This window comes from Lactuca sativa, chromosome 1 (assembly GCF_002870075.4).
Source record: "Lactuca sativa cultivar Salinas chromosome 1, Lsat_Salinas_v11, whole genome shotgun sequence".
NCBI classification, from domain to species: Eukaryota; Viridiplantae; Streptophyta; class Magnoliopsida; order Asterales; family Asteraceae; genus Lactuca; species Lactuca sativa.
Genome location: NC_056623.2, coordinates 7,618,804 through 7,643,758, shown reverse-complemented (window position 1 = coordinate 7,643,758; position 24,955 = coordinate 7,618,804). Strand labels below are relative to the sequence as shown.

The following is a 24,955-nucleotide window of genomic DNA, read 5'->3' as shown; positions in this document are numbered from 1 at the left end:
ATACCAATGGGTCTAAGGCACCAATGCCGACCCATTTTATGATATGCGATATGCTAGCTGATTATGTGGAAGACCTCGGGGGGTTCCCGAAGCAGTAGACTAAGACCATGTGGGGGTTCCAATGGCAATTAGTTATATGTGTTATGTGGTATGCTAGCTATTATGTGATATGTGGTATGTTAGATATTTCTGTGATATGCGATGTGCTAGTTGACTCTGTGTTGCTGGCATGGAAGACCTCGGGGGGTTCCCGAGGCAGTTGAATATAAGACTGGGTTGTTGTGGGCCTTTGTGGGCCAATTGGGAACATATTATGGATTAAGGAAATTATTGGGCCTTAGGATAAGAGACCCATTAGAGAGGCTTGAGACCAATTTGGAGGCTTTGAGGACTATTAGCTATTGGGCCATCAGAATGCCCAGTGGTTGGACTGGACTACATGGTTAGGCCTTAAGGTAAGCCCATATAGAGGTTTGGGCATATGTTGGGCTTTGGTCCATGGTTTAATTTTTGGGCCTTTGGATTGGGCCTTGGATTGAATAAAGATAAGTTAGGGTAAAGTAGTATTTTACCCCAAGTATGGAGTTATGGTTATGCATTAGAACTAATTACTAATTTGGTGTTATTTTGATGATTGACAGTTCGGGAATCTGTCATCCAGCAGCTAGAGTTTTGTCTGCGGGACTTCAGCAGTGCGAGGTGAGTCTCCTCACCATACTAATGGGTTTAAGGCACCAAGGCCGGCCCATTTTATGATATGCGATATGCTAGTTGATTATGTGGAAGACCTCGGGGGGTTTTCCAAGGCAGTAGACTAAGACCATGTGGGGGTTCCCATGGCAATTAGTTATATGTGTTATGTGGTATGCTAGCTATTATGTGATATGTGGTATGATAGATATTTTGTGATATGCGATGTGCTAGTTCACTCTGTGTTGCTTGCATGGAAGACCATGTGTGGGTTCCCATGGCATTCCAGGCTAAGACCATGTAGGGGTGCCCATGGCACCCGGTGTAAGACCATGGAGGGTTTCCATGACACCTTTATATGTTGTATATATGGCTTATAGGGTTTGTATATGTGTTAATTGATTATGTGTTATGTTGATATGATATTGGTATGGAAGACCCCGGGGTTCCCGAGGCAGTTGGATATAAGACCATGTGGGGGTTCCCATGGCTTTCATGGTTAAGACCATTTGGGGGTTCCTATGGCAGTGGGCTAAGACCACGTGGGGGTTCCAGTGGCACCCGGTGTAAGACCTTGGAGGGTTTCCATGGCTTCCTTATATGTTTATATGGATGGCTTGTGTAGTTGATATGATTTATGTGAGTATGTGAATAAGACCTTGGGGGTTTCCATGGTATCTTTATATGTGTATAAGCATGCTTATGCGATTGTTATGGTTTATGTAGCTTTTATAGCCGATATGGATTATGTAGTTATGTGGATTGTGTGGGGTATGCTCTGGGGAACTCATTAAGCTTCGTGTTTACAGTTTTGTTTATGGTTTCAGGTATCATCGATTTGGAAAAGAAGGGTTCGGATTGATCGCAGCGCACACACCTATGATTTCCGCAATGAATGATTTTGGGATAAACTCTGATAAATATTTTACTTAATGATGATTTGAAGTGTTTGAAATAAATGATATCAATGTTTTAGCTATATGAAAAATGAAAATTTTACCCTTAATTTTTGGGTCGTTACATTTTATATATGAAATCAGGCCCAGTCCAAACAGTGGGCAACCCGGGAGGTCGCCCAGGACCCATGTCTCTAAGGTGGCCCAAAATTCCTAGAATATATCGTACATATAGAGAGAAAAAAAATCAACTTATTTAAAAATGCTAGGAAAAATATTTTCTTTAAATTAGTTGTTTTATTAATGTTGTGGTTAGGTTTATTGCCCGATCATATATTAAAATAAAGTTGATTTGTTTATATCTTTTTTTTAAACTCTAGTTAGTCATCTATGATTCTATTCCGCCCGGATACTAATAAAAGTCTCCCCAAATCCAACAAAAATCCATTCATCCCAATTTTTTTTCTACATATTTGGTTCAAGTTTTAATTGAGATCATGCGAGTTTGTTACAAAACTATATTATGACTTTCTTTTGTGTGATTTGGTTTGAATGAGATCATGTTGATTAGATATTGTTCAACATGATACGATTATAGTGTAAATTTGATGCCTATGGAGAGGTTTTCATACATTAATTCAGCTGTTTATCCTTTTTTTTAAACGACAAATAATTAAATATCTTATGTCTGGGCTTACCTAGTTAGTTGTTAGATTAGAATCATTCATGTTAGCCAAGTGGGCCACCCCAATTTGTTTATCCTTTGACTTCCACTCCATTTGTTGCTTATGTTGCATACTTCTGACCGTCTATCTCCTCACATGAAAATTTATTGTTCTAATTTAGAATAAGCATAAATTTTATATGTGAAATCATGATAATAAACAATAATATTATCGTCATTGTTAGGTTTATTGCCCGATCATATAATAAAATAAAGTTGATTTGCATGTCCTTTTTCATAAACTCAAGCCATCAGTCTCATCCAGATACCGATGTAAGTCCCACCAAAATCCAGCAAAAATCTAACCTTCTTAATTTTTTGTACTTATTTGGTTCATGTTTTAATCTTCATTGTCATTTTGGTCCATATATATATATATATATATATATATATATATATATATATATATATATATATATATATATATATATATATATATATATATATATATTCAGTTGCATTGTGTTCCATGTCATCTACAAAATGATAACATATGAAATTAGGAACCCGAAGTCTTTTAAAATCGAACTAATAGGTGAGGAACTTGCACTACCTTCTATGGGAAGATCAAATCTGACTGTACTCTGCTCATGTTCTTTTACATGGCTGACTCGAGTTATGGATTGTGTTGCAAACAACGTTCTCATAGACAAATCTTGATTTTGTGTTGTTGCAGGTGTTGCAGATGACAATTTCAGAGATGATTCTTGACTTAGTGTTGCATTGCCTTTTGTGTCATCTACAGAACAGGATCAAAAGAAAAAAAAAAAGAAGCCAAAAGTCTCTTTAATGCAATTTACTCAATCAGCAGGTGAACAAAATGCACTACCTTCAGAAGGAAGGGTAAATTTTACTGTATTCTGCTAATAGTTTTCTACATGACTGGCCCAAGTTGTGGCTGGTGTTGCAAATGTTTTCACAGACAAATCTGGATTTTGTGGTGCATTGCCTTCCGTGTCATCTATATATAAAAAGAAAGAATGAGTCAAAAAAATTCTAAAATCAAACAAAGTAGGAATTTAACTTTGACTACCTTCAATGGGAAGGGCATATTCGACTGTTTTCTCCTGAAGATCGTCAGGAAAGGCAAATTTGATTGTATTCTCCTAAAGATGTTTGCCATGACTGATTTGAGTTGTAGCAGGTGTATTCATTGACACTTTGATAGATGAAATTGGACCTTGTGTTGTAATGGTGTCATCTATACTCTGTTGATTGTCTTCAACATGATTGACTCGAGTTATGACAGGTGTTGCAAAAAAGGCTTTCAGAGACAGGTCTGAATTTTGTGTTGCATTACTTTCTGTGTGATCTATAAAACAGCAACATAAAAAAGAATTAAGTCAGAATCATAAATATTCAAGTTATCTGATCAAAGAGGTGAAGAACTTGCATTACCTTCTTCCTGATGATCTTCTACATATCTGACTCGGGTTGTGGCAGGTGTTGTAAATAACGCATTCAGCGAAAATGTTGCATTTGGTGTTGCATTCTCATCTATAAAATCATATCATAATAAAAAGAAAAAAAAAACGAGTCAACATTCTGTAGAATTCAAATTATTCAATCAAAAAAATGAAGAACTCCCACTACCTTCATCAGGCAGGGCAAGACTAACAGAATTTTCCTGGGGGTCATTCACACGACTGATTTGAGTAGTGGCAGGTGTTGCAAATAACATTTTCAGAGAAGAATAATCTACAAATAATATCAAAAGAAAGAATGAGCCAAAGGGTTTTTAAAACTCTAATTATTTGATCAAATAGGTAAAGTGCTCATCCCTCCTTGTACATTACTGATTTGAGTTGTGAGTTGTGACTAGTGTTTTAAATAAAGCTCTCAGAGTTGAATCTGGATTTTGTGCTCTGTGTCATCTATAGAATGATATCATAATAAAAAAACAAGCCAACAGTCTGTTAAATTCAAATTATTCAATCAATTAATGAAGAACTCCCACTACCTTTATCAGGCAAGGCAACACTGACAGAATTTTCCCGAGGGTCATTCACACGACTTATTCTAGTTTTGGCTGGTGATGCAAATAACGTTTTCTAAGAGGAAACATCTCTAATGATATCAAAAGAAAGAACGAGTCAAAGGGAGATCCAGGCAACTGCTTTGATTTCTTTTTCAGAAGCATCTTTTGTTTGCTTTTTCGCAACAGTCTTACAAGTAGGAGATCTAGGCATCTCAGTTTATTTTACTATTTCTTTCTTTTCAACAGAAGGTTTCTTGCTTTCTTTCCCCTGAGCTTTTTGCACGACAGATTTTCGCCTTGTGTCCTTTTAGGAATGTTCATAGGTTCTTCAAACGGAAGAACCACTTCGGTTACTTTAGACTGCATGACGGATTTTCTTCCATTTACATTTTTTCTACCTGCAGGCTCAGATGGTTCCTCAAGCTGTTGAGCCTGAGCTTTGCTTTTACCCTTTCCTCCAGAAGATTTCTTTGCAATAGGAGTCTTGGACCTTGTAACTTTCTTTTCATTAACAGATTCCACTTTGCTTACTTTTTGATTCACAACTGTAGACGCTTCAACTGGTGTCTTGTTTCTCTTTGATTGCCTTGTACCCTTGTTAGCATTATCTTGAGTTTCAGGAACTTCAGCAATTTTCTCTTCACTTATTTTCTTTGATCTCCCACGCCCCAATTTCTCATTGAGGTTTATAATTAGCAAGCAAATTCTTACATCACTGAATGCTTTTAAATCATTCTATCTACATGGTTTTTTTTAGTTTAATTAAATTGTTCATTATTTAAGCTTAATTAATCATAATTCATACACTGTTGCTAGTTCTCAATTTATTCTTGAACGCTTAAATGCTGGCACTATATTGAAAGTAACAACAATTTCTTGCAAGGAGATATGTTTGATTATCTGAAATAGTATGTAAAATGGATTGATATAAAACAGAAACCGATAGATAGTTTCATTCGTTGTTCATGATTATCTGTCTTTGAAACTTTATTATTTACTACATTTTTTCAACTATAATATTGTATATTCATTTTCTTTTCTTGTTAAAGAATCATACTTGAAAAAATTATATCCATTTATAATAACAACTTCACCTATAGTTTTGGACCAATCTGGGCTATCGTGGGCTATGCTAAGCACAACCATTGGAGAACAATAATTTAACAAGTGACAATGTAACTCATGGGAATGATAATGTCACTAAGGGACATGCAAATGTAACAAACGAGGATGTGGTCACTAATACAAATCGTAATATCAATCACAATGTTGATAAAGTAACAAATAAAAATGACAATCCAGATAAAAAACAGATTTACACTTGATATAATTAGATAGACTTTTCAAAGTATATTGTCCTAATAAGAAAAAAAATTTGAAAATATAATTCTACAGAATTCCTTGATTAGAAAAAATGTAATTCACAGTAATGTAATAGAAACGGAAGTAGGATGCTGTAATACAAAAACAGTTGAAAATAAGTTGTTCCTTGAGTTCCTAATAAACCAAGTTAAGACACCACTTACAGATTTCAATGAGTTTCTATGTTCAACAGCATTTATCTGGTCGGATGTCGTTGGTCCAATTCCCTTAAATTAATTTAGAGCATAAAACATTAGTTGAAGGATAATCGTTTGCAATTTAGACAATTTTTACAATGATAACATTTGAAAATTACCTTAAACTGCTCCAGGTCATGCCTGGTTTTGAAATTAGAATCATGGTTCAATACAACATGTTATAAATTGAAATCATTATGAGAAAGGAATAGCAAAATTAAGATAACTTCAACTTACTAATCGCCTGTTTTCAGTAATTCCAGTTATTTCCGGTATAACAAGCTCTACAAAATGATTCCAATTTAAAATATGAATTTTTGAAAGCTTAAGCAAAAGACTAAAACTTTCATGATAAATCTTTCAATACTAAAGTTGCATTTGTTACAAAGAACATGATTAAATAAAGGACTACTGTCTAAGGCTATTTTTCAAAAACAAAGATGAGGAGGGCATTTCTATCGTTGCAAATATGAGATGAAGATCAAGTTTTGTCCCCACCTTTTTGGGTAGCATAAACATTTGCAATTTTTTGTCCAGTTGACATCAGTCCAATAGATACGAGGCCTTCTATTATGTCCTATATAACAAATCACAAATCTACCCAAAAGAACTAAACATGTATGTCATACTGGTATCTCAAAAACTTAATTGAGAACTCAACTATCCTTTTGAAAATATTGGTAGTCGATTTTGAAATTATCTCGGTGTATTGCACAAAATATAAAGAAGTATTAATCAGATTGGAGACAATTGAGTTTAGAATTATAAAACACATGGGAGTATGAGCCTACTCTCTCAATTGTAAGTTCGGATCCCACCAAATCCTCAAACTGCACATCAATATAAAATTTCAGTCATTATAACAATAATCATTGACATCATTAACCACGATATCATCTTGTTGCCATGGTTTATTAATGTTATATTTTTGTTAATATAAACAAGTATAATTTTGACTTATATTAATATAAGGGTTAAAGGCATAAAATAACAGCACCCTTTTGTTAATTTTTTTGTTATAACATTATGTTTTTGTATCTGTCTATCAAAACATTGTACATTGAAATATGTACCTAATTATAGCAATATCATCAACAGAAAAAATTAATTTCCATCGCTATAATTAAATGGACTTTTAAAGAATACTGTTCTAAAAAAAACAAATGAAAGTATTATGCTATAGTTAGCTACAATACTTACAGATTCCGCTAAACTTCTATTTTTAATAGCAAATATCTTGTTGGTTCGCCGAGATGCAACTTTCTGAAATAAATTACAACATAAAGTATTAGTTAATGGAGAATCATATTTCTTTGGATAATTCTTACAATAATAACATGTGAATTATCTTCAATTGCTTCAGGTTATTCCTGGTTTTGAAATTAGAAACATATTACAGCTTAGCATGTCATACATTGAAACCATTATAAAAAATCAATAGCAAAATTAAGACAACTTCCACTTGTTCCCGGTTTTCAGTAAGTCCAAGTATAAATTGTGTAGCAAGTTTTGCAAAAGGATTATATTTTATTTAACTTGAAATATGAAATCTTGAGAAAAAGACAAAAACTGTCATGATAAATACATGTCAAGGTTTCGTTTGTTACAAGGAACATGATTGGACAATGGACCATATCGGAAAGAATCGGGCAAGATCTCTAGGGATATTTAAAAAAAAATGAGGACGAAGAGGACATTTATGTCCTTTGCACACCCAAGATCAAGAGCGAGTTTTGTCCCACTTTTTGGGAGGGATAAATATTGTGTAATGTTAGCGAGTTCTGCACACCCAAGTCAACTTTAAAGTATACACTATATTTCTCCAAAACCTTTCTTGCAAAAAAGTTGATGTTAGCCTCTTCCCTGCAACATCCTTTGACTACTTGGTATTGTTCCATTCCGTAGACGTACCATCATCCCCAAATTGTTTTTTTTATGAATTTGAGAAAGAGTAATGAATGATGTTGCAAAATTGTGCAACAGATTCCATTTTTTCTTGTATTTTTTCAAAATTGGCGAGGGCTTGCTACTTCCTTGTCCCATGTTATCTTCATTGTAGTCATCAACAAAGCTATTGCAGGCATTGATGATGCAATGGATCCGGGTAGGAGATATGGTACACCCGAACCTTCTAAGGTAGTGGAACTTGATGACTACGATGAAGATGACATGGGACAAGGAAGTAGCAAGCCCTCGCCAATTTTGAAAAAAATACAATAAAGAATGGAATGTGTTGCACAATTTTGTATCATCATTCATTACTCTTTCCCACAGTCATAAAAAAAACAATTTGCGGATGTAGTCCCTAGAGATCTTGTCCGGTCCTTTCCGATGTAGTTCATGGTCCAATCATGTTCCTTGTACCAAATGAAACCTTGATATTTATTTATCATGACAAGTTTACATATTTTTCTTAAAATTTCATATTTCAAGTTACTTAAAATGAAATCCTTTTGCAGAACTCACTATGCAAAATATACCTGGATTTACTGAAAACCGGGAACAAGTTGAAGTTGTCTTCATTTTGCTATTGATTTTTTATAATGGTTTCAATGTATGACATGTTAAACTGTAGTATGTTTCTAATTTCAAAAGCAGGAATACCATGAAGCAATTAAAGTTATTTTCAGATGTTATTATCGTAAGAATTATCCAAAGACATACAATTCTCCTTCAACTAATACTTTATATTATAATTTATTTCAGAGAGTTACATATCGGCGAGCAAACATGATACTTGTTATTAAAAATAAAAGCTCAGCGGAACCTGTAAGTATTCTACATAACTATAGCATAATACTTTCATTTGTTTTTTACAAGAACACAATACTTTAAAAGTACATTTAGTTATAACGATGGAAATTAATTTTTTCCGTGGATGATGATTGAAATTTTATATTGATGTGCAGTTTGAGGTATTGATGGGATCCGAACTTACAATTGAGAGAGTAGGCCCATACTCCCATGTGTTTTATAATTCTAAACTCAATTGTCTCAAATCTGATTAATAGTTCTTTATATTTTGCACAGTACAACGAGATAATTTTAAAATTGACCACCAATATTTTTAAAAGGATAGTTGAGCTCTCAATTTTGGGTCAAACGAGAGAAATCCAACAAACTATATATCAAACAAAAGTTTATGAGATGCGGGTATGACATACATGTTTAGTTCTTTTGGGTCAGATTTGTGATTTGTTATGTAGGACATTGTTAAAAATAACAGAAGGTCTCGTATCTGTTGGACTGATGTTTTTGAAAATAGCCTTAGAGGGTAGTCCTCTATCTAATCATGTTCTTTGTAACAAATACAACTTTAGAATTGAAAAATCTATCATGAAAGCTTTAGTCTTTTTCTTAAGTTTTTAAAATTTCAAAAATTTATGTTTGAAGTTAGAATCTTTCTGCAGAGCTTGTTATGTCGGACTATGCAGTTATCGCAGTCTAAAATCTTATTGCGGTCACTTGCAGTTATTTAAAATAACAGTTCTTGTGGTGGGATTGCGGTTTTATATATATATATATATATATATATATATATATATATATATATATATATATATATATATATATATATATATATATATATATATATATATATATATATATATATAATATCACAAAAACTAACCTGTTTACAAGTTAAAACTATAACCCGGTACACAAAAAGATTTACAAATTAAATGCATAACGGAGGTTTGATTACAATTACAAATTAGATGCATTAACCAAGGTTTGATTACAAATTAACCGAGTATATATATATATATATATATATATATATATATATATATATATATATATATATATATATATATATATATATATATATATATATATATATATATATATATATATCACAAAAACTAACCTGTTTACAAGTTAAAACTATAACCCGGTACACAAAAAGATTTACAAATTAAATGCATAACAGAGGTTTGATTACAATTACAAATTAGATACATTAACCGAGGTTTAATTACAAATTAACCGAGTCTTTATATCTTTATTTGTTTCAACTTCTTTCCATCCGGTTTCTTCCGAGTTCTGACGAAAGGTGATTGGCATTATAACATTACAAGTTGTCGGCTAATCTATATCAAAGTACTTTTTTTATAAATATGTATAAACAGACCAAAAAAATCAAACAGCGGGAAAAAATCGGGATACAGGTATTGAAATATCGGTGAAATAACGGCCGATATAGGTGATAATTTCGGCTCCGATATTTCAGAACGCTATTTGAAACAGGGATTTTGCAAACACCCGAGAAACGTTATCACACCGCGATCTCGGCGCTATTAACTGCCCAGATGTCGAAAATATCTGAAATTACTGAAAGCATGCGACAAGTAAGTTCAAGTTATCTTAATTTTACTCTTGTTTTCTCATAATGATTTCAATTTATGACATGCTAAATTGAGCTATGTTTCTAATTTCAAAACCAAAAAAGACCTGGAGCATGTTAAGGTAATTTTCACATGTTATCATTGTAAAAATTATCTAAATGGCAAACGATTATCCTTCAACTAATGTTTTATGCTCTAAATTAATTTAAGGGAATTGGACCAACGACATCCGACCAGATACATGCTGTTAAATATAGAAACTCACTAAAATCTGTAAGTGATGCCTTAACTTGGTTGATTAGGAACTCAATGAACAACTTATTTGCAACTGTTTTTGTATTACAGCATCCTACTTCTGTTTCTTTCTATTACATTATTGTGACTTACATTTTTTCTAATAAAGGAATTATGTAGCATTATATTTTCAAATTATTTTTTTCCTTATTAAGATACTATACTTTGAAAAGTCTATCCAATTATAGTTAGTGTAAATATGTTTTTTATCTGGATGATATTACTATGATTCGGTATATATTTCACAGCATGGGTTTTCATGCATTTAACCCTTGTAATAATATATTAAATATCAATCAATTTTATATTATTTTATATTACTGGTGCGCAGTTGAAAGATTTGGAGAAGAAATTCAACATTGGAGTTGCAAAGGTAGTACCATGTGCTCTACAATTTTAAATTTCATCATTTTTAATCTAATCGAGAGATTTGTTTATATTTTTCAGTTGAACATGATAATTTCATAATCAATTGAAGAAATTTGTAAACAGATAGCAAACAGGGGTAATACATCAATAGAAGTGACGGACGGTCATACATCAATGGAAACAATTGTACATATAGATAGTGATAAAAGTTGTCATTACAGTTGAAGAGATTAAGGTTGCCATTACGGTTAATTAGTGAATTAATGCAGTATATATAGGACCATCATTAAATCTTTACTTATAATTAGGGCCGATTCAAAAATACTCTAGACCCGTGGCAAAAACAAGAAAACTCTCCCCATTTAGACTACCAAAGTTCTAATAAACTACCAAAATTTAGATCATACGCATTAATTGGTTTCATTTTTAGAAGCAACTTTTGTTTGCTTTTTCGCAACAGTCTTACAAGTAGGAGATCCAGGGATCTTAGTTTCTTTTACTATTTCTTTCTTTTCAACAGAAGGTTTCTTGCTTTCTTTCCCCTAGCTTTTTGCACGACAGATTTTTGCCTTGTGTCCTTTTATGAACCTTTTATGAATGTTCACAGGTTCTTCAAGAGGAAGAACCACTTCAGTTACTTTAGGTAGCATGACAGATTTTCTTCCATTCACATTTCTTCTACCTGCAGGCTCTATGGTTCCTCAAGCTGTTGAGCCTCAGCTTTGCCTTTACACTTTCCTCAACTGTAACGGCAACTTTAATTACTATGTATTGGTACAATTGTTTCCATTGATGTATGACCCTGAGTCATTTCTATTGATGTATTACCCTTGCCCGCTATCTGTTTACAAATTTCTTCAATTGATTGTGAAATGATCATGTTCAACTGAAAAAATATAAACAAATCTCTCAATTAGATTAAAAATGATCAAGTTTAAAATCGTAGAGCGCATGGTACTACCTTTGCAACTCCAATACTTGATTTCTTCTCAAAATCCTTCAACTGAGCACCAGTAATAAAATAGTATAAAATTGATTGATATATTATTACAAAAGTTAAATTCGTGCAAACCCATACTGTGAAATATGTACTGAATCATAGTAATATCATCCGGATAAAAAAAAACAGATTTCAACTTGATATAATTCGATAGATTTTTCAAAATATATTGTCCTAATAAGAAAAAATTTAAGTCGTAACAATATAATAGAAAGAAACGGAAGTAGAATGTTGTAATACAAAAACAGTTGAAAATAAGTTGTTCCTTGAGTTCCTAATCAACCAAGTTAAGGTGGCATTTACATATTTCAATGAGATCCTATATTTCATAGCAAGTATTTGGTCGGATGTCGTTGGTCTAATTTAGACAATTTTTATACCGATAACATTTGAAAATTACCTTAACATGCTCCAGGTACTGGTTTTGAAATTAAAATATAGTTCAATTTAGCATGTTATAAAGTGAAATCATTATGAGAAAACAAGAGCAAAATTAAGATAACTTCAACTTACTTGTCGCCTGTTTTCAGTAATTCCAGATATTTATGGTATAACAAGCTCTGCAGAATAATTCCATCTTAAAATATGCTTTCATGATAAATCTTTCAATACTAAAGTTGCATTTGTTATAAAGAACATGATTAATTAGATTACTACAATCTAAGACTATTTTCAAAAACAATGATTATGAGGGTATTTTTGTCATTTGCAAATATGAGGTGAAGATCAAGTTTTGTCCCTACCTTTTTGGGTGGCATAAACATTTGCAATTTTTTGTCCAATTCACATAAGTCCAGTAGATATGAGGCCTTCTGTTATGTTCTAACATGTCCTAAAAGACAAATCACAAATCTACCCAAAATAACTAAACATGTATGTCATACCCGCATCTCATAAACTTTTGTTTGATATATAGTCGGTTGGATTTCTCTCGTTTAACCCAAAATTAAGAGCCCAACAATCCTTTTAGAAATATTGGTGGTCGATTTTGAAATTATCTCGTTGTACTGCACAAAATATAAAGAACTATTATTCAGATTGGAGACAATTAAGTTTAGAATTATAAAACACATGGGAGTATGGGCCTACAATCTCAATTGTAAGTTCGGATCCCACAAAATCCTCAAACTGCACATCAATATAATGTTCCAATCATTATAACCATATTCAATGACACCATTAACCATGATACCATATTGTTGTCATGGTTTATTAATGTTATATTCATATTAATATAAACTTGTATAATCTTGAATGATATTAATACAAGGGTTAAATGCATGAAATAGCAGCACCATTTTGTTATAGCATTATGTTTTTATATTTGTCAATCAAAACATTATACATTGAAATATGTACCTAATCATAACTATCATCCACGAAAAATTAATTTTCATCGCTATAACTAAATAGACTTTTAAAGTATAGTGTTCTAATAAGAAACAAATAAAAGTATTATGCTATAGTTAGGTACAATACTTACAGATTCAACTGAACTTCTATTTTTAATAGCAAGTATCATGTTGACTCGCCGAGATGCAACTCTCTGAAATAAAATACAACATAAAATATTAGTTAAAGTAGAATCGAATGTCATTGGATAATTTTTACAATAATAACATGTAAAAATTAAGTTCTAAGAATTATCCAAAGACATACGATTCTCCTTCAACTAATACTTTATATTATAATTTATTTCAGAGAGTTACATATCAGCGAGCAAACATGATACTTGCTATTAAAAATAAAAGCTCGGCGGAACCTGTAAGTATTCTACATAACTATAGCATAATACTTTCATTTGTTTTTTACAAGAACACAATACTTTAAAAGTCCATTTAGTTATAACGATGGAAATTAATTTTTTCCGTGGATGATATTGCTATAATTAGATACATATTTCAATGTACAATGTTTTGATAGGCAGATACAAAAACATAATTCTATAACAAAAAAATAACAAAATAGTGTTGATATTTCATGCATTTAACCATTATATTAATATCAATCAAGATTATACAAGTTTATATTAACATGAATATAACATTAATAAACCATGGCAACAAGATGGTATCATAATTAATAGTGTCATTGATTATGGTTATGATGATTGAAATTTTATATTGATGTGCAGTTTGAGGAATAGATGGGATCCGAACTTACAATTGAGAGAGTAGGCCCATACTCCCATGTGTTTTATAATTCTAAACTCAATTGTCTCCAATCTGATTAATAACTTATATTTTGCACAGTACAACAAGATAATTTCAAAATCGACCACCAATATTTCTAAAAGGATAGTTGAGCTCTCAATATTGGGTCAAACGAGAGAAATCCAACCAACTATATATCAAACAAAAGTTTATGAGATGCGGGTATGACATACATGTTTAGTTCTTTTGGGTCAGATTTGTGATTTGTTATGTAGGACATGTAAGAAATAACAGAAGGCCTCGTATCTATTAGACTGATGCCAATTGAACAAAAAATTACAAATGTTTATGCCACACAAAAAGGTGGGGACAAAATTTGTTCTTCATGTCATGTTTGCAAAGGACAGAAATGCTCTCCTCATCCTTGTTTTTGTAAATAGCTTTAGAGAGTAGTCCTCTATCGAATCATGTTCTTTGTAACAAATACACATTAAGTATTTAAAGATTTATCATGAAAGTTTTAGTCTTTTTCTTAAGTTTTAAAATTTTCAAAATTTTATATTTCAAGTTGAAATCATTCTGCAGAGCTTGTTATACCATAAATATCTAGAATTACTGAAACAATGCGACAAGTAAGTTGAAGTTATCTTAATTTTGCTCTTGCTTTCTCATAATGATTTCAATTTATGACATGCTAAATTGAACTATGTTTCTAATTTGAAAACCAAAAACGACCGAGAGCATTTTAAGGTGATTTTCACATGTTATCATTGTAAAAATTGTCTAAATTACAAACGATTCTTCTTCAACTAATGTTTTATGCTCTAAATTAATTTAAGGGAATTTGACCAACGACATCCGACCAAATAATTGTTGTTGAACAAAAGGTCTCACTGGAATCTGTAAGTGTTCTATTAACTTGGTTGATTAGGAACTCAAGGAACGACATCCGACCAGATAATTCTTTCTATTACATTACTTTGCGGATTACATTTTTTTCTAATCAATGAATTCTGTAGATTATATTTTCAAATTATATTTTTTTATTAGGATAATATACTTTGAAAAGTCTATCCAACCATAGTAAGTGTAAATCTGTTTTTTTATCTGGATGATATTACTATGATTTGGTACATATTTCCTTGTAATAATAAATATCAATCTATTTTATACTATTTTATATTATTGGTACGCAGTTGAAACATTTGGAGAACAAATTCAGCATTGGAGTTGCAAAGGTAGTACCATGTGCTCTACAATCTATCTAATTGAGATATTTGTTTATATTTTTTTTCGTTGAACAACATAATTACATAATCAATTAAAGAAATTTGTAAACAAATAGCAGACAATGGTAATACATCAATAGAAACAATTATACAGATAGATAGTGATTGAAGTTGCCATTACAGTTGATGAGATTGAGGCTGCCATTACGGTTGATTACTAAATTAATACAGTAAGTATATATATATATATATATATATATATATATATATATATATATATATATATATATATATATATATTCGATCCAAAAATACTTAGAGGCCCGGGGCAAAAACAAGAAAACGGCCCCCTTTAAATTACCAAAGTTCTAACAAACTACCAAAATTTAGATTATACGCATTAGTTGGATTGTCATTTTCATTTGTTACCTCATCAACATTGTGATTGGCATTACGATTCTTATTAGTGACCTTATATCGTTAGTTACATTTGAATGTTTCTTAGTGACATTATTATTTCTATGGGTTACATTGTCAGTTGTTACATTATTGTTCTCCAATGATTGTGCTTAGCACAGCCTATAATAGCCTACATTGGTCCAAAACTTTAGGTAAATCTGTTATTGTAAATGGGTACAATTTTTTAAAATATGATTCTTTAAAAAAAATGAATATATAATATTATAGTTGAAAATGTAGTAAATAACAAAGTTTTAAAGGCAGATGATCATGAAGAACGAATGAAACTGTCTACCGGTTTCTGTTTTATATTATTCCATTTTACATACAATTTCAAATAACAAAACATATCCCCTTTTAAGAAATTGTTGTTACTTTCAACATGGTGCCAGCATTTAAGCCTTCAAGAACAAATTAACCACTAGCATCAATGTATTAATTATGATTAATTAAGCTTAAATCATGAACAATTTAATGAAACTAAAAAAAATGAAAACTCTACAAAAAATCCTTACATATTGGTCTCATAATCGATTTAGTCTTTATGTCTTTTTTTATTCAATTAAGTCCTGAAAATCGGTAATCGTATTTAATTTAACCTTTTTACCATGTCAAAGGTTTATCCAACATTCAATAATTACACTTTTTATCCAAATTTCAAATTTTACTACAAATTTGGTCCAAATTTGTAATTTTTGCCTAGATTTTAAATTTTATTACAAATTTGGTCTAAAATTAACCCTTTTGGCCTAGATTTCAGAATTTTGTTATGAATTGATCATAACTTTAGTTTTCTTAGAACATTTTTTCTCAAAAAAAAATCGAATGTGTGTATGTGTGCATATATATATATATATATATATATATATATATATATATATATATATATATATATATATATATATATATACATACACACACACACACACACTAGCATTTTACCCAAGTTAAACGATGGGTGTGAATAGTTTCTTTCGGTATTATTTCTATTCGATAACAAGTATAATTGAACACCCAACTTTGACACAAAGGTAATGAAAAAGTAAACCTCTAACTGTGAAATCTAATTTGCATTGGAAGATGCTAACTTATAACTTGGAAACTAACCCATTTTGATAGATTATTTTGGGTTTAAAACGAAAATATAACGTTGTGTCAATTGTAAAAAAAAAAAAAAAATTAAAAATGTATGACAATAAATTTTGTTTTTTATTTGAAGACGCACATTTTTTTATCTATGATCAAAATTCAAAATGAATTCTGAATGAGTTATTATTTTATAGTATTGATTATATATCTATTATTTAGAGTATACATTTAGAAGGATATTTTAATTGTCGATAATTTACTTCTCAAGTAATGTTTTTTGTCAAAAACATGTTTATATATATACTTTTTATATAAGCATGTTGTATACATTTGTTTATAAAATGAGTTTGAATATATTTTTAAAAAATACAAGTTTGTATAAATTTTATATATAAACGTGTTTTGAATACAAATGTGTTTATTATATATATATATATATATATATATATATATATATATATATATGTGTGTGTGTGTGTGTGTGTGTGTTTTTACAAGAGAAAAGTATACAAACACTTATTTGGGTGCGTATAAATATGTTTTTACAAAATATATTTATAATAAAATAGATGTTTGTATAGATTTTTTGTAAAATACATGTTTGTATATTTTTTTAATAATAATGGATTTGTATATATTTATGTACTTAATAAATACCTATTTTTATAAATAGGTATTTTGTATACAAATAAGTTTTTTTAAAAAAAATCATATAGAAAATATAGATTTTTTATGTGAAAATATGTTTTTTTTGTGTAAATATGTTTTTACAAAGAAAAAACATATTCGACATTTTTTTTTTTTGAGAAAAAAGGTTGTAAGAAAATACTAAGGTTAGGATGAATTCATGATAAAATTTTGAAATTTGGGCCAAAAAGGTAAACTTTAGACCAAATTTGTAATAAAAATCAAAATATGGGCCAATAGTGTAAATGTTGGACCGAATTTGTAATAAACATTGAAATCTATGCCAAAAGTGTAATTTTGGAAAGTTGAATAACCTATTGACCGGTTAAAAAAGTTAGATTGAATACGGTTACCGGTTTTTTAGACTTAATTGAATAAAAAATATATATATAGTGACTAAATCGATTATTAAGACGGTATATAAAGACATTTTTGCAATTTTCCCAAAAAAAAAAACATGTGGATAAAATGATTAAATGAGATGTAAAAGATTAATAATAATGTTTTTTTCATGGTACATTTTATGTTTATTTAAATCCGGTTTTCTAATTCTTAGAATACTAAGGTTGCATTAGTACGGAAAAACAGTTTTCATTTTCCGTTTTTCGTTTTCCCTTGTCAGTTTTCGTTTTCCGTTTTTATTGGAAAATTTAGAAAGCGTGTTTGGTTAAAACTTATTCATTTTTCATTTTCAGTTTTAGAAAATTAGAAAATGTGTTTAGACGTGTTTTTTTCTATCTGTTTTCATTTTTAGAAAAATGGTAGCGGTGGTAGGGTAGGGGTGGGGGCAACGAAGATGGTGGTGGTGGCGGCGGCAATTGTGGCAGTGTTGGTGATGGCGGCGGTGGTGGTGATGGTAGGTCGGTGATTGTGGTAGTAGTGTTGGGTGGTTGTGTTGGTGTTTTTGTGGGTGTGGGGTGGGGGTATGTGTGTGGGTATAGGGGTTAGTGGGCGTGTGTGTTTTGGTGGGGGGTAGGGTGGGTAGGTGTGTGTTTGTGGGGGTGGGTAGGTGTGTGGGTTGGTGTGCATGTAGGTGGGTGGGTGGGCATTTGTGTTTGTGGGTGTGTGTGTGTGGGGGGGGGGGGGGGGGGGGGTGTTTGTGTACAGACAATTTCCTATTCGCCAATATTAAAAGTACAATGCTATAAAAAGGTAAAATTAGTATGTTGCTATAAAAGGCAAAAAATAGAAAGTAGCACACTTATAATCTTATGATTAATGATTTAGATCCAATAAGGAAGCATCCATTTTGACACATTTAACCCTCAAACCAAAAGATCTCCCTCTGTCTCCTAAAATGCAACACTTTCCACGTTGATTTGTCCAAGAAATTACTAACATTCTACTTTTAAATAAATTTTTGAAGAGATTTGTATTTATGTTCCTTAATGGGTGTTCAGAAGTATATCTAAAGTGATTATGGTGATATGAAGTCAGAACAATCAAAGTTTAAATGTTTCAGAAATCAGATTTTGATCTTAAATTTTGTATCATTAAGGCTACAAAAATAATAAGATTTTCATACCCATAATATATAGTTGTATGAAACTGGTTACTTAAAAATATGTTTAAAAAAACTAAATAAAAATAATAAGATTTTCACAATACTCACTCAGAAAATAAGCATACAAACACCCTCTTAGTAGTTCAAATGGTTGACAGGTTTCCATATTTTGTACAAAAATCACTTATGCAAAACATATTGCAATCATTACAAAAGAGAACCTTTGAGATTATAACAGCTCTTCGAATCCATTAAAACACTCTTATAAAAAGTACAAAGTGAGCATCCAATTCCAAACACCCTCTTAGTAAAACCTTTCTTTAAAAACAGCTCTTGATTATTGATCTATACAGTTTATAAAACCTTTATTTTAGATAACAAAATGAGTATCCAAACACCCTCTTAATGATTCAATGAGTTGGTCAGATCAAGAGTTGGATAATTATACATAAACCAGAATGATTTTGTATTCGAAGAATCAGAAAATCAAAATTAAAACAAATCTCTATCAAGCCTTAAAAAGTAAAAGAAGTTAAAGCTATGACTTACTCAACCTTATCGCTGGATTCATTACAAAAAAAGAACCTCTAAGGGGCTGTTCGGTAGCATTTTAATGAATCATATCTAAATGATATAGATCCCTAGATGATGCAAAGGCTCTTTAGGAATCTGTATTTGAACGATAAATTGATATTTGGTTAGGCATCTGAATATCCGCCTTTTAATGAGGAAAATGAGCATTTTAACCCTCTAAATTATTTTCTAGATACAAAATAAACATCATACAACTTCATCTTCAGCTGGATCACATATCAACTAAACAAGTTGAAAAAAATGATCAAACACATATTTTCATAAAGAATATTTCAAGATTTCCAAGCAATCACAGACACATATTTTCAAGCAAGCACAAAAGAATGTTATTATCAGATTTCCAGATGTCAAAAACAGCATCAACTGAACACATAGAGCAAGAAGAGCAAAGCACAAAAATCAATTTCATACAAAATCAGGCGAACACGATTGACACCGATTTCATACAAAATCCGGCAGCTAGAACACGATTGATGTTGGGGAAATTACTGAGAGATGTGGTATGAATACGTGTTCTGTCCCAGTTCATTTATTTCTTGGAGTGTTGTCCAAGATTCCTTGGTGTGTTGAATCCTTGAGCAATAAGGATGGCTTATATGGAAAGTTTAGTTTGTCCATTATAGTTTCCTACTCTTATTGTAATATGTTTATGTTTAGTATAAAATCGGATGTTGGGATCCTGTAATTAGAATATAGATTGAAGTTTTGTGTGAGTTTCTTCAATAAAGGTTTCCAGCGAGATTAGGCTGCATATCTTTTCTCTTTTCTGTTTTGCTTTTAATTGGTATCGGAGCAAAGGGATAGAAGGAACCTGTGTTGTGAATTTCTGCTGTGGTGAACACCATCTACGAATTTTTCTGCTTGAGTTTGAAGCAGTTCTGTTCGTGTGGAGAGTTACGAGTGTAAAAGCTTTGCTGTTTTCGTGAGCCTGAGCCTGTGACAGACAAGGTAACATCAGGAGAAGAGGATCTGATTTCAGAGAAGGAGTTCGTGTGCAGAACCTTTAGAACTCTGGTTCTTCTATTGTATACCTGCTGTGGAGAGAGACCCCGTGTGGAGACATAAAGCAGTAAACCTGTTCGGAACAGTGAATTGTTGGTTCCTGTTCGCATGGTCCTGGTCAACCCGGAATCTGAACTCGATCGTGACAGGAGAAAGAGTGATCGACGACTACTCGGTGTTCTCGCTGTGAAATCGTTTATTTGCGGCTACCTCGTACTGCTTGTGGAGATCGAAACCCTAAAAAAATAGAAGAAGAAAACGTATTTGTTTGCTGTAATCGTTTTTTTTTTTTTGGGCCCATGTTCAAATCCCAAATCAAAAACGTGTTTCCTTGGTGGGTTTAATGTTTGGCCCCTAAAAAAATGATTTGCGTTTCTAGATACACAAATCGTGTTTTTCAAAAAAAAAAAATTTGGATCTCTATTAGTAAAAGCTTTAAATCAATTCAATAAAATTGTTGACTCGTGTGGAGCAATAAGAAATCAACCGTCAAAGGATATCAACCGTGATGTCGGGAGGAGGATTGTCACAACCACCGGCTAAGGAACACACGTCGTTCACGTTCCAATATCCGACTTTGACATCGACGCACTACACAATTGGAGGATGCGCATGGAGGTGCTACTCGAGATTCATGGCGTTTGTGATGTGATTGATCCCGGACTAGATGACGTGAAGAAAAACAACATTGTGAAAGGATTGTTGTTTCAATCGATTCCGGAGGATTTAATCCTTCAAATCGGTAATTTGAAAACCGGAAGATATATGTGGGAAGTGATTAAAACTCGTAACCTAGGAGTTGATCGTGTAAAGGAAGCCCGACTCCAAACTCTAATTACGGAATTTGAAAATCTAAAGATGGGTGATACTAGTACAATAAATGAGTTCGCTGCAAAATTATCTGGAATTGCTTCAAAATCCGCTTCACTAAGAGAGGTCATGATCGAACAGAAGCTTGCAAAGAAGTTTCTTACGAGACTCCATAAGTGATTTGTCCACATAATTGCAGCCCTTAAACAAGTTTTGGACTTTAAGACGATAGTGTTAGGGTACAAAATCATGCTTGGATGTGGAGTCTTAGGTTTTACCTCTTTGTATGTGTAAATAGGTTGAGTCTTTCCTATAAATAGGAAGTGAGTGACTCCCATTATGTAAGGAACCATTTGGAGTGTTAGACTAGAGAGAAAATTTTGTACAAACCCATTTGTATATCTTTTCTAGATCTAATATGAGCTTACACAGAATTATTTACTCCTTGTGTTCTTGAGTTTGTATAATAATTCACTAGATATTTTCTAATTCCGCACATGTCATCATATTCAATACGTCTTCAATTGGTGTCAAAGCGGGTGTTCTTGATTGGGTCAAGAATTGATCCTTGATGGCTTTCTAATCTGGTGATTCTTCATGTTCTTGTTGATCTTTGTGATTTAGAGAGTTTTTCGATTCTAGAAATCGAATTCATCTTTGATTGTATTCAGATTTTCTTCACTAGAATTCAAGTGATTTTCACTTTCTCTCTCTAGAAAACTCATTCAAAATCACTTTCTCTCTCTAGAAATTTTCAAGTTCTTGTGATCATGGTGAATTTACCGTACAATTCTTGGATTGTGATCGTTGAAGATATCAAATACAAAGTCAATAAAGATCAATATTATGGGTTGTTGTTAAACAATTTGATTAAATGGGAAACTATGGTTTCTTATGGGGGATTGAAAGATGATCATGGAAGGTTGATATTTCAACCACTTTGTGAGATTAAATGATCAGCTGAAATTACCTTGTGCATAACAACACGTAGTTGTGATAAAATGAAGGAACAAGAAAGAGATTTGTTTAAAAATAAATATGTTTCTCTTATTGAAGACTCAAATGATCTTCGTGCTCTTAAATTGGTTGAAGTTCAAGACTATGGAGTTCAATATGATGTTCTTGATGTTCTTTAAATTCATGATAAGAAGATTCAAGTTGATTCTCATGATGATAAGGTTTTTTGCTCGATTGGAGTTCAAACCGATGATATTTTTTGTTCTTGTGATTCGTTTGAAGGAATGATTCATTATCGAAAGTCGGTGATTCAAGAAATTCACAAGTGTCAAACTCCAAAAGATTTGATTCAAACTCACAAAATTGAAGTTGTGGAAAGTGGGTTTGTTCATGAAATCAAGTCTTCAATATGCAAAAAGATGAGAAAGAAAAAGAAGAAGAAGATTAATCGCAAAAACAAGCGGGTTTACGCACAAAAATCGTCAAATGTTGTGAAGTCGAAATCCATGAAGCAAATTTGGGTTCCAAAGCAACAATATCCATAGGTTGCATTGAATTTGAAGTCAAAACCCAAAAGTGTTGGTGGTTCTTTTGAAGATGTAGCACCTGATTCCTGGTACGTAAATCTTATTTGAGTATTTTTTTTTTTTTGTAGCCTTGGACTCGGCGAGTCATCGGCGAGTCACCGATGTTGGATGAAACCCTAAGTTTCAGGGGTTTGCACCCTATTTAAACGTCTTATCCGCCCCAGGCCAGCCCCCATTCACCCTCAAAGCTCCCAACCCTCGTTCTAAGCTTGTTCATTAAGAGTTTGAAGAAATTGTTGTGTGTTCTTGAAGGTTTTGAAGCAAAAGGGGAGTAGATCAAGAGGAAGGGAAGGAATCCAAGCATCTTTGTGCTCTCTCAGCAGTTCCTTTGAGGTATAACCTGTTTTCCCCCTGTTTCTATGCTTATTACTTCATTTAAGTCATTCTTGAGCCAATCCCCAAGCTTGTATGTGCAAAATAAGTCGTAATAAGTTGATTGGCCTTTAGATATAGGCAAGATTGAGCTCCAGGAGCTCAAATCTGTTACCTTTATGGACCCATGTTGCTTGTGCACCCTAGATCTACCCTTTTGAGGCATTTTGAGCCCTAAATCCCTGATTAGTGAGTATCTACACGTAAAGTTGGAAACTTTACGTGTCATTCATGCTCTAGGAACCCAGATCTGTAAATGGCATGGACTGGAATCGAGCAAAATCGCATATATAGTGAATGCATGGCGACGACTCGGCGAGTCGTTCATCAGACTCGGCGAGTCTGCTCGCGAGTCTCCGAGTTGTCCCCTTTTTGTTGTGCCGAGTGGGTGTAGTGAGTCACGGGGTGTGACTCAGTGAGTTGGAAGCCAAACTCATCCATGGAGGAACTCGGTGAGTCCATGCCCTGACTCGGCGAGTTCAAGGCCATCTCCTTAGATCAAGAACAGACTCGGCGAGTTGTTCATACAACTCGGCGAGTCACAGCATAAAGTGTTCTTCGGATGAAGATGAACTCGGCGAGTTGTTCATACAACTCGGCGAGTAGGATGAAGGGCTTGAACCTCAGTTAAGAAGAAGAACTCGTCGAGGCAATGCCTAACTCGACGAGTAGGGTCGGGATCCAGGACAGTCGTTTGGTTAGGGACTCGGCGGGTTGGAGAGCCAACTCGGCGAGTCGGGTCAACTGAAAGTTGACTCTGACTTTGACTTATGACATGATCAGGGGTAAAATGGTCATTTTACCCAATGGACAGTTAGCAGTGATTGACTAAGTATGTTGTGGGATTTGCAGCCGGAGGATTTCCGGAGCAGCAATAGGCAGTCAGTTCTCGACCAGATTAGCAACTATTTCGAGGTGAGTTTCCTATTCAGTAGAAACGGGTCTAAGGCACCAAGGCCGACCCGTGTAGACGAGATGTTAGTACGAGAGTGTGGGCCGAGCCCGTATCTCTGGGTTTAGTCGAGTATGATATATGTGTCAATATGATAGAGTTGCTTATACTTGTTGTCTGTGTGATACTTGTGTATTATGGGTTAGCGGTTGAGTGTGGGCAGGGCCCGTATCTCTCCGAGGTTGGAGTGTGGGCTAGGCCCGTATCTCCCAGATAGTAGAGTGTGGGCGAGGCCCGTATCTCCCGGCTAACGAAGTGTGGGCAGGGCCCGTATCTTCACAAGTGTAGGCGAGGCCCGTATCTCCCGGCTAGCGAAGTGTGGGCAGGGCCCGTATCTTCCCGAGTGTGGGCGGGGCCCGTAACTCCTAGCTGAACGTTGTTTGTTATATGCTTGCATGGTATGAGGTATTATGGGGGGACTCACTAAGCTTCATGCTTACGGTTTTCAGTTTTGGTTTCAGGTACCTCCTCAGCTAGGGGAAAGGAGCCGGCGCGGTAGCAGCATGTCACACACACTCTCTTGGTTCCGCAGTTACGAGTTTATTCTGGGATTGATACTCTGATATTTTGATCGATCGAATGTAGTGGTTTTCAATTTGGGTTTCGATGTGAAGTGGTTCAACTAAACAATGTTTTAATTGTTAACGTTTTCTATGTAATGTTTTATAAACGAAATTTTTAGACGTGAAATTTTGGGTCGT

The 24,955-nt window shown here is 33.0% G+C and overlaps 2 protein-coding genes across 18 annotated transcripts; both read right to left on the bottom strand.

Annotated features, from left to right (window-relative positions):
• Positions 1 to 2,799: 2,799 nt before the first annotated feature.
• On the bottom strand, positions 2,800 to 4,122 carry LOC122195800 (uncharacterized). 2 transcript variants are annotated; one of them, XR_006186594.2, is made up of 5 exons: positions 3,904 to 4,116; positions 3,709 to 3,807; positions 3,344 to 3,622; positions 3,140 to 3,271; positions 2,800 to 3,049 (listed from the first exon to the last, which is right to left on the bottom strand). XR_006186594.2 is itself a non-coding variant. In XM_042897906.2 (4 exons), exons 1-3 carry the CDS (start codon positions 3,989 to 3,991, stop codon positions 3,417 to 3,419), a joined length of 393 nt encoding a protein of 130 aa, XP_042753840.1. In that variant the 5' UTR covers positions 3,992 to 4,122; the 3' UTR covers positions 3,091 to 3,271; positions 3,344 to 3,416. The 2 variants fall into 2 exon arrangements, 1 of the variants encoding a protein (XP_042753840.1); XM_042897906.2 differs by lacking the exon at positions 2,800 to 3,049 and having other exon boundaries at positions 3,091 to 3,271; positions 3,904 to 4,122.
• A 5,611-nt stretch (positions 4,123 to 9,733) lies between these two features.
• Positions 9,734 to 20,849, bottom strand: LOC111906496 (uncharacterized). 16 transcript variants are annotated; one of them, XR_006185468.2, is made up of 7 exons: positions 20,606 to 20,849; positions 20,386 to 20,508; positions 13,343 to 13,405; positions 12,603 to 12,866; positions 12,373 to 12,419; positions 11,821 to 11,862; positions 11,264 to 11,745 (listed from the first exon to the last, which is right to left on the bottom strand). XR_006185468.2 is itself a non-coding variant. In XM_042896950.2 (6 exons), the coding sequence occupies exons 1-5, from the start codon at positions 20,684 to 20,686 to the stop codon at positions 11,859 to 11,861; spliced, it is 318 nt and encodes a 105-aa protein (XP_042752884.1). In that variant the 5' UTR covers positions 20,687 to 20,841; the 3' UTR covers positions 11,264 to 11,745; positions 11,821 to 11,858. The 16 variants fall into 16 exon arrangements, 8 of the variants coding, with proteins under 8 accessions (XP_042752897.1, XP_042752884.1, XP_023758021.1 ...); XR_006185491.2 differs by having other exon boundaries at positions 12,744 to 12,866; positions 20,606 to 20,846; XR_006185312.2 differs by adding an exon at positions 12,949 to 12,987 and having other exon boundaries at positions 12,373 to 12,866; positions 20,606 to 20,843.
• Between the last annotated feature and the right edge of the window lie 4,106 nt (positions 20,850 to 24,955).